This window comes from Capsicum annuum, unplaced genomic scaffold, assembly GCF_002878395.1.
Source record: "Capsicum annuum cultivar UCD-10X-F1 unplaced genomic scaffold, UCD10Xv1.1 ctg2974, whole genome shotgun sequence".
Classification (NCBI taxonomy): domain Eukaryota; kingdom Viridiplantae; phylum Streptophyta; class Magnoliopsida; order Solanales; family Solanaceae; genus Capsicum; species Capsicum annuum.
The window spans coordinates 59,180-68,401 of record NW_025836252.1 but is presented as its reverse complement, the minus strand read 5'-3'; the positions used below and the strand labels follow the sequence as shown (position 1 = coordinate 68,401).

At 38.3% G+C, this 9,222-nt stretch overlaps 1 protein-coding gene across 1 annotated transcript; it reads right to left on the bottom strand.

Moving 5' to 3' along the window:
- Positions 1-1,025: 1,025 nt before the first annotated feature.
- On the bottom strand, positions 1,026-1,604 carry LOC107876951. Its single transcript, XM_016723763.2, has one exon. The coding sequence runs from the start codon at positions 1,602-1,604 to the stop codon at positions 1,026-1,028; it is 579 nt and encodes a 192-aa protein (XP_016579249.2).
- Positions 1,605-9,222: the final 7,618 nt, after the last annotated feature.

The following is a 9,222-nucleotide window of genomic DNA, read 5'->3' as shown; positions in this document are numbered from 1 at the left end:
TATTTACAAATGAATCATGTAAAGAAGTAGAAGAACAAGTAGTTGATGTAAGTGAAAGAGGATTGAGGATGTAAAGCCCAGCTTGAAGGCTACACAGATCCACTGGCCTCTCTTCAGAGAAGGCCCTACAAAATGCATGCAGTGGAAGTAAAGTAGGCTGAACAATGTAATTGGAGAATTAGCTGAGCAAGAGAAATCAGAGTTCACTGAAATGAAGGAACTAGTAACACATTGGTTAAGGAGATATCAGGAGAAAGAGTAAGAGTACCAGTACTTGTGACTTCAACTTTGTACCCAGTGGGTAAAGTCACAAGATAAGGAATTGTTAGAGGTGTGATATTGGAAGGAAATGAAGAATGTGGTATCATGTGATTAGTGGCACCCGAGTCTATGATCCATGTACTATTGTCTACCTTAGAGACGTTACAAGCAAGCAAACTACAAAGTCTAGAATCAGAACTATTAAGCAAACGTGCAAAGTTAACAGAACCAACAGTGATCTCTTGAGAAGATGGACTAGTAATTTTAGCCTGCTGAAACAGACTTAAGAGCTACTCAAATTGTTCCTTGGAAATGCTAGAATTAGCTGGGGAAGTATTGCAAGTAGGGGAATCAGAGGTGCTTAATTGCTGGGACTCTGAGACCTGGGCAAAAGCTGCAGATTTCTTGAATTTAGGTTGTCCAATAGATGTGGCAGAAGGAAATCCATGCAACTTGTAGCATCTCTAAATTTGATGCCCAGGTTTCATGCAATATCTACAAATCATAGTGTTTCTTTTGGAAGAAATAGTCAAAAGTGATCCTGGAATTGTAGGATCTGGAAATAGTAGTAGATAAACCACCAGATTCTGAACTTGGCTTTTGATTATATGGTCTGTGGTTACCAGTGCAGAAAGAAACAGAGTCGGAATTGAAGGAAGGGAGATTATTGTGCACCTCAGATTGACACTCATCAGTTATCAACATTGAATACACATTATCAATGTCAGGAAGGGGTTTTAACATGAGGATGTTCCTTCTGATGCCTAATGAACTCTCTGCTCCTCTTCTAACTTGAGAAAACCATCCTTACACCCATAAGTACAATCAGGATAGGTAATGGAGAAAGACAATTGATCCCAGAATTTCTTAATTCTTTTGAAGTAGGAAGCAACACTCGAGGATCCTTGGGAAATTGAAGAAAGTTCTTTCCTGATTTGGAAAATTTTGGTACCACTAGCCTGACCAAATCTACATTCAACTTCCTTCCATAAAATCTCCACAGATTCAGTGTACATCACAATTTTCCTAATTTCCTTATCTAGACTGTTTAGAATCCGTGCTACCACCATATCATTACACCTAATACATGCTTGAAAATGTGGATCAGTAGCAAAAGGCTTAGGAATGGAACCATTGATCATACCTAGTTTGTTTTTACAGGATAACCGTAACAACATTCCTCGATGCCAACTTCCATAACCTGTCCCATTAAAGGGCGTGGTAACAAAAATTGTGCCAGAAGAATCAGATGATAGGAGGTATAATGGAGATGAAGGGTTAACAACGGAAACCACATCAGCATCTACACTAGAAGTAGTAGAATTTGCAACATTCGGAGCCATAACTACACAAAATCAAGGCGTACCAAACAACAAAGACACAACACGAAAATGTTTAATAAGGTTGAGGAAACAATACCAGATTTTTTCTCGGCTGAAAGAGTAGCGAAACCTCGTTGTAAAAGCCAAAATGAAAAATAAAAAACAAATGCCGTTGTGACCGCACTTCGAAGACAAAAACCAAACTTCAAATCAAGCTGATAACCACCTCAAATTACACAGATTTGCGGCGGAAACTGAAGTGGATTCCGACCGTATGGACACTGGAACCCTAAAAGGTGTAGAATGTTGCCAAAAAAATCAGCTCAAAGCTCCGAAATGTGAGAAAATTCAGCACACAGATCCGAAATATAGATGAAAGATGAGCTAAAGGCTCTGATACCATATTAACAACGAGAATGTAAGGGAGATAAATCTCTATTTTTGAATTACTCTAGAAGCTTCACTGATCTTAGAAAGGTAAAGGTATGGAGAGAAATATTTCTTCTTCTTGAAAAATGATAACTGTCCGGTCAGTGTACGATATTTACATACATATACTAGAAAGTATATATTTCTATTACAACTGGGCTAGGTACATAATTATCTATACAAAACAATAACAGGCCTAAATACATCTATGACCAAAATCAAGGTGGCTTTACTAAGGAGTAGTCAATCTTGAATCTATTTACATGAGGTTCAACATTCTATTCCATAGAAAGTACTATTTTCACAATAATCTATACAACTCTATAAAGAGATGTATATCCATGAAATTACACTGGATATATTATCGTTTATACAACCAAATAAGTAATAACCTTTAAAGTTTGTCTGTTAACAGAAACACATAATAAAGTAAACTCCGGGTACTTCTTTTAGACTGTTTTAATTGTTTACTATCGCTAACAAGTATAAATTCATTAAGTTTTCATTAATAATAGTCATTTAGAACTCCACTCATCAAATTACACTGTATACATTATCGTTATATAGATTCACCATGGAAAATGTGTTCCGCAAATGCAAATTATGAATTGCATTCAAATAGTAATTTACAAACTAATTTTTGTACTTTTTTTGCTGGAGAATTGCAGGAAATAGGAATTAGGTTTTGTTTCTATTTCCATTCATGGACAGAAATTCCAAGCGACACCGTACTGGAGAAGAAGTCGGTGGTGGTAGCGGCGGCAATAAAGGAGTAGGTGGAAACTCCGAAGGCAATTTTGAGGCATCAATGGATAGATTTCCAGAGCATATAATAATTAATGCGTTGGAAAAAATGGATTTGTTATCTCTTTGCACCGCCACTTGTGTCTCTCCAATCTTCAATTCTGCCTTCACACATCCTCTTCCTTCTGTTTCATCTTTCGATTTTTCTGTAAGTTAACTTAGCCCTTTTTTTTCTAATTAAATGCCCTAATTTTATTGCTGTAATAGATAAAATGAGTTATATTGAATGTGATATTGGACAAAAAATACTGGGTGATTTCTTTCCAACGTCCTGGCCTTGGTGAACAGAGTTACTAGCTGTCTGCTAATGAGTGAGAGGTGGCAAGCATTTCATGGAATTAGTCGAGGTGTCCGAAAGTTGGCTAGGAAACCATGATTATAAAAATAAAATAAAATTTGACACCACATCCCTCATAGCCTTATTGAGCATAATACATATGAAATTAGTAATTTTTTTTGTGTAAAATTAGAGATAAGGTAGGAGTGGCTTCGGTGGAAGATCCACCCGATGAGGGAAGCGAGGCTGGGATGGTTCGGTCATGTGATGAGGAGGGACGCGGATGCCCCAGTGTGGAGGTGTGAGCAGTTGGCTAGAGATAGTTTCAAGCGAGGTAGAGGTACAACAACAACAAAAAACCCAGTGTATTCCCACAAAGTGAGGTCTGGGGAGGGTAAAATGTAGTCCATACCGCTATCTCCGAGGAAGTAGAGAGGTTGTTTCCGATAGACCCCACTCAGAATAGAGAATAGTACACAAGGTCGTAGTGAAACATGATGAAGGATGGATGACATAATAGAAATAAGAAATAAGAAATAATAAAATAGATATCAGATAAATAGGAAATAAGAGAAATTCGAGCAATTCAAAATAAGAAATAAGAGATAGGACACCCACCTAGTAGTAACATACACTCACAGACCAAAGACACCCACCACACCCAAACTCTCCTGAATAGAGGCTCCTACTAAAGGACACAATCCTAGGATTACTAACCCGGCTACGCAAGAGCTCTCCTAACACCTTGCTACAACCCACTCACTCACACTAGTCTTCTACCCTTATCCACGACCTCCACACCTTCCTATCTACCTTCCTATCTAGGGTCATGTCCTAGTAAGCTGTAGCTACTCCATGTCATGTCTAATCACCTTCCTTCAGTATTTCTTCGGCCTACTTCTACTCCTTCTAAAGACATCCAAAGCTAGCCTCTCACACCTACGAACTAGTGCAACCGTGAGCCTCCTCATCACATGCCTAAACCATCTCAGTCTTTCTTTTTGCAACTTTTCCTCTACCAAAGTCACTCTCATCTTCTCCCTGATAGTCTCATTCCTAACTCAATCCCCTATAGTAAGTCCACACATCCAACACAACATGCTCATTTTCGCCACCTTCAATCTCTGACTATAAAATTTCTTGACTGGCCAACACTCCACTCCATACAACATGGCCGGACAGACTGCCACTCTGTATAATTTGCCTTTAAGCTTAAGGGGCACATTCTTATCACACAATACTCCCGAGGCGAGCCTCCACTTCATCCAACCTGCTCCAATACGTTTAGGGACATCTTCATTACTCTTGTCATTCTCCTAAATCATAGATTCAAGATACTTAAAACTATCACTCTTACAAACATCCTGGGAATCTAACCTCACTACCACTTCGTCCTCCTAACTCAAGTCACTAAACGTGCATTCCATATACTCTGTCTTGGACCTACTCAACCTGAACCCCTTAGATTGAAGGGTTTGTCTCCAAACCTCCCATCTTTCATTCACACCCTCCCGCGTCTCATCAATCAACACTACATCATCCGCAAATAACATACACCAAGGCACCTCACCTTGAATACTCCACGTCAACACGTCCATCACCAACGCAAACAAAAATAGGCTAAAAGTTGATCCCTGATGCAACCCTATCTCGATTGAAAAATGCCTTAAGTATCCTCTCACCATCCTCACCCGAGTCTTTCCTCCATCGTACATGTCCTTAATAGCTCTGATGTATGCTACCAAAACCTCTCTCACCCCCAAGCATCTCCAACGAACCTTCTTAGGGACTTTGTCATACGCCTTCTCCAGGTCGATGAACATCATATGTAAATCCCTCTTCCTTTACCTATACTGCTCTACCAATCTCCTTACCAGGTGAATTGCCTCTGTCGTCGAGTGACCAGGCATAAAACCAAACTGATTCTCCAAAATGGACACGACCCTCCTCAATCTTTGCTCAACCACCCTCTCCCAAATCTTTATAATATAATTTAATAGCTTAATACCCCTATAGTTGTTGCAGCTCTGAATGTCACCCTTGTTTTTATATAACGGAATCATCGTACTCCATCTCCAAGCCTTAGGCATCCTTGTAGTCTTGAAAATGTCGTTAAACAAATCAATCAACCACCTTCAACCTGCTTTACCAGTATACTTCCAAAAATCCACTGAAATCTCGTCAAGCCCCGTCGCCCTACCCCTCCGCATTTTACGAATAGCCTCTCTGACCTCCTTAACCTTAAAATATCTGCAGTAACTGAAATCATGGCTCTCCTCCGAGCACTCCAGCTCCCCTAACTCGATGACTCTGTCCCCCCTTCCCCCGTTCAAAAGTCTATGAAAATACTCCTGCCATATTTTCTTAATGCGAACATCCTCCACCAAAACTCTACTATCCTCCCCCTTAATGCACTTTACTTGATTGAGGTCACAACCCTTCCTCTCCCTAGCCTTAGCCAGCCTATACAACCTTTTATTTCCCATTTTTCTCCTCTAACCTCGCTTACAAGTTCTCAAACATTGTTGTCTTAGCAGCCGTAACTGCTAACTTAGCCTCCTTCGTTGCTACTTTATAAACCTCCTTATTCACCTGCTTCTCCTCTTTATCTTTACTCTCAATCAACTTAACATATACCCCCTTCTTAATCTCTACTTTCCTCTTAACTTCTTCATTCCACCACCAGTCCCCCTTATACCGACACCTCAAAATACCCAACACCTCTCTAGCCATCTCCATGATGCAGCTGGCAACCTTATCCCACATATCCACATCACCCCTTCACTCCCACACCCCCAATCCCGCCACCTTCTTCCCTATCCCTCGTGCACTAACTGGCGCCAAGCCACCCCACTTAATTTTGGGTCGACCCTCACTGGCCCTACTCTTCCTTCTCTTCTTGATAATCAAGTCCACCACCAAAAGCCTGTACTGGGTCGAAAGGTGCTCACTTGGAATAACTTTACAGCCTTTACATAAAACCCTATCCCCTTTCCTAAGCAACAAAAATTCAATCTCAGTCTTGGCTAACGTGCTTGGAAGGTAATCAGATGATCCTTCTTCTTTGAAAAGATCAAATTCACTACCACCAGCCCAAAGGCCCTCGCAAAATCCAACAGAGTATCCCCCTCACCATTTCTATCACCGAAAACAAAACCTCATGCACATCGTCATAACCTCCCTCACCATTGGAGGGAGGTGATTACACATGACATGGAGCAGCTCCAACTTACCGAGGACATAACCCTGGATCGGAAGTTGAGGAGGAGGAAGATTAGGGTAGAAGGTTAGTATGAATTTAGGATGTTGTATCTTTTATTGTATTACTTGGCGTATCTTGTTTATGGTATTATTGGATATGTTGAAATCTATTGTATCTTGTTCTTTTACTATTCATCATTTAGATTGTTTTATTTTGAGACGGGAGTCTATTGAAAAAAGTCTCTCTATCTCACATTGAGGTAGTGGTATGGACTACGTACACTTACCTTCCCTAGACACCACTTGGTGGGCTGGGTATGTTGTTGTTGTATGTTTAAAATTCCAATTCAACTATCTCGAATTCATATAAACTGAAATATGTTGTTCTTAGATAATCTAAAACTTCTGTTAGATTTGCTTGATACTTGATCATTATGAAATGAAAATGAGTGTGAATAGAGTGGAGTGAAAATCCAGGACTTGACTTAGGATTGAGCCGTAGTTGAATGACTGATTGATAGAGTGTCTTAAGATTGGTTTGGTAGCTAGAACTTTTTCGAGTTTATTTCTGGTTAATTTGGATTAACCTATTTATGTATGGTTTACTAGTAGACTAGCTAAAACCGTTGGAGGCATTTCCTAAGCTTCACTTTGCTAATGCCTATGTAGGCATCAAGCTGGTCCAAACATTCATGGTAAGATGGTCTGATTAATCTTCTAATTATTGAATAGAATGCATATGGAGAATGTGGCATAAATGAATGTCCATTTGACCATCTTTAGTTTTGCTAATGCCATTCTTACTTCTGGGATGAACTTATAAGACTAGTATCTTTGATTTACAGGGATATTATCTAGATGAAGAGACTCTAAAGCATGCTGTGCGTGGGTCCCAGGAGTCAAGAGTTTAACTATCGGGTGCTTCCAAATGAAGAATGATTCCTTCATTATCAACATTCTCGGTGAACATATCAAAGATTTGAGTTTGCTCAAATGTTCCCTTCTATCTTAAGACATTCTTAGTGTAATTGGAGAAAGGGCCAAATTTCATTCTAAAGTAATTAAAAATTACCTAAAGAAGATGTACAAACGGGATGATGCTTTGAACTAAAGAATTATCAAAAATATCAAAATATATTATAGGGTATCTAAAAGTCTCTAAATTGAAATTTCAATTTCTAGACCAATGGCTTAATCCAGCAATTGTGTAAGCCCACCTCTTGTCCTCTATTTGGTGTTTATATCAATTTGTCTTCTTTTCTAAAATATATATTGAATTGAAAAATGAAGGGCCCTCATAAAAAGAAAAGAGTTATTTCTATGAAGTCCTCCACTCCAAAGTGGATCTCCAGAGGATGACACACTACACATCCATAATGAATACTGTACATCAAATGCAGTTTCATAGCAAGTGACAAAAAGTGGCAGCAAAACATAAAGAATGTACTTTAACACTTTATTGATTTAGAAATTACCACTTCAAAACCAAGTAAACTAAAATAACAAAAGATTTAAGCAAAAGAATACGAACAAAATGTTAAAGAAGAATCAACAATTATTATATTCACTCACAAAATCAGGTCGGAGCGGTTGCCACAACAAAGAGTAATCCATTCCTACAAATCAAATAAAATGGTAATATAAATTTAACTATTACTTCTCATGAAATTAAGAGTTAATAGAGGGAATGAAAAAAAACTACACACATGCAACTAAAAGGGCTCGTTTGATACCACGGATAAGGGATAACTAATGTTGGAATTAATTTTACGACGAGATTTTGCCATGTTTGGTTGGGATAAATGCATGGGATAGCTCATACCGAGATTAGTTATCCCGAATTGTAGCCCACCTTCGGGGATCGTTTGGAACAAGGAATAAGGGATAACTGTAACAACCCAGCCCACTAGTGATGTAGTCCGTTCTGGGCTTCTTGGCTTAGACACGTACCGTTTTAAAATGCGTTATTAGAGTGAAAGGTTTGTTTACTTATATACCAAGCATTTCTCCCGTGTTTTGCCGATGTGGAACTCCTTATTTGTAACGGCCCAGCGCAATAGTGATATTTTCCGCTCTAGGCTTAGATCCCCACGACTTTAAAACAGATCACTAAAGTGAAAGACCTGTTTACTTATATATCCAACATCTTTCTTGTGTATTGCCGATGTGAAACTCCTTATCCTGAGTTAGGGTGTTACCATAACTAATCCTAAAATTAACTTTAGGATGAGCTTATCCATGTCTGGTTGCGATAAAATGCATGGATAACTCATACAATAATTAGTTAATCCGGGATTGTAAGTGTTATTTTTATCACTTGAGGGTAGGATAACTAATACTGGATAATTAATCCTTGAGTAACTTGTTGACCAACTAAACAAAATTAATCCTTGAATAACTTGTTAACAGACAAAACCAACCCTAAGTAATTAAAGGCAACAATATTAGAACTAAAAAGAGAAATAGAGAATCATAATTAAAGAAAAAAAGAAGTAAACCAAAGAATACCTTGTAAAAATTAGACATATAGAGGAAAAAATAGCCTTCATCTCTCCAAGTGGCTGCAGAGAGTATTTAGATGAAAGATATCTACACATAGTACCAAGGGAAAAAAGGGAGGTACAACAGTGGAATTAAAATACAAAAAGTAAATAAAAAGAGAAGAGGACAATAAAATGTGGGCAGAATTGAGAATAGCAAAGTAGTAGAAACCTAGAAGAGGAAGAGTGTAAGGACTCACTTTGCATTCGATTCTAATTAGAGTTATCGACGTCTCATTTCACGTCACATACTTTAATGTGACATGCTGTTTAAAAGAATACTTTTGAAATTTATTATCAAAATTATTTTTTTAAGAGTAAAACAAAACTAAAATTAACTTTTTTTTAATTCTAGTAAAATAGCATTATTTTGGGACGACCAAAAACA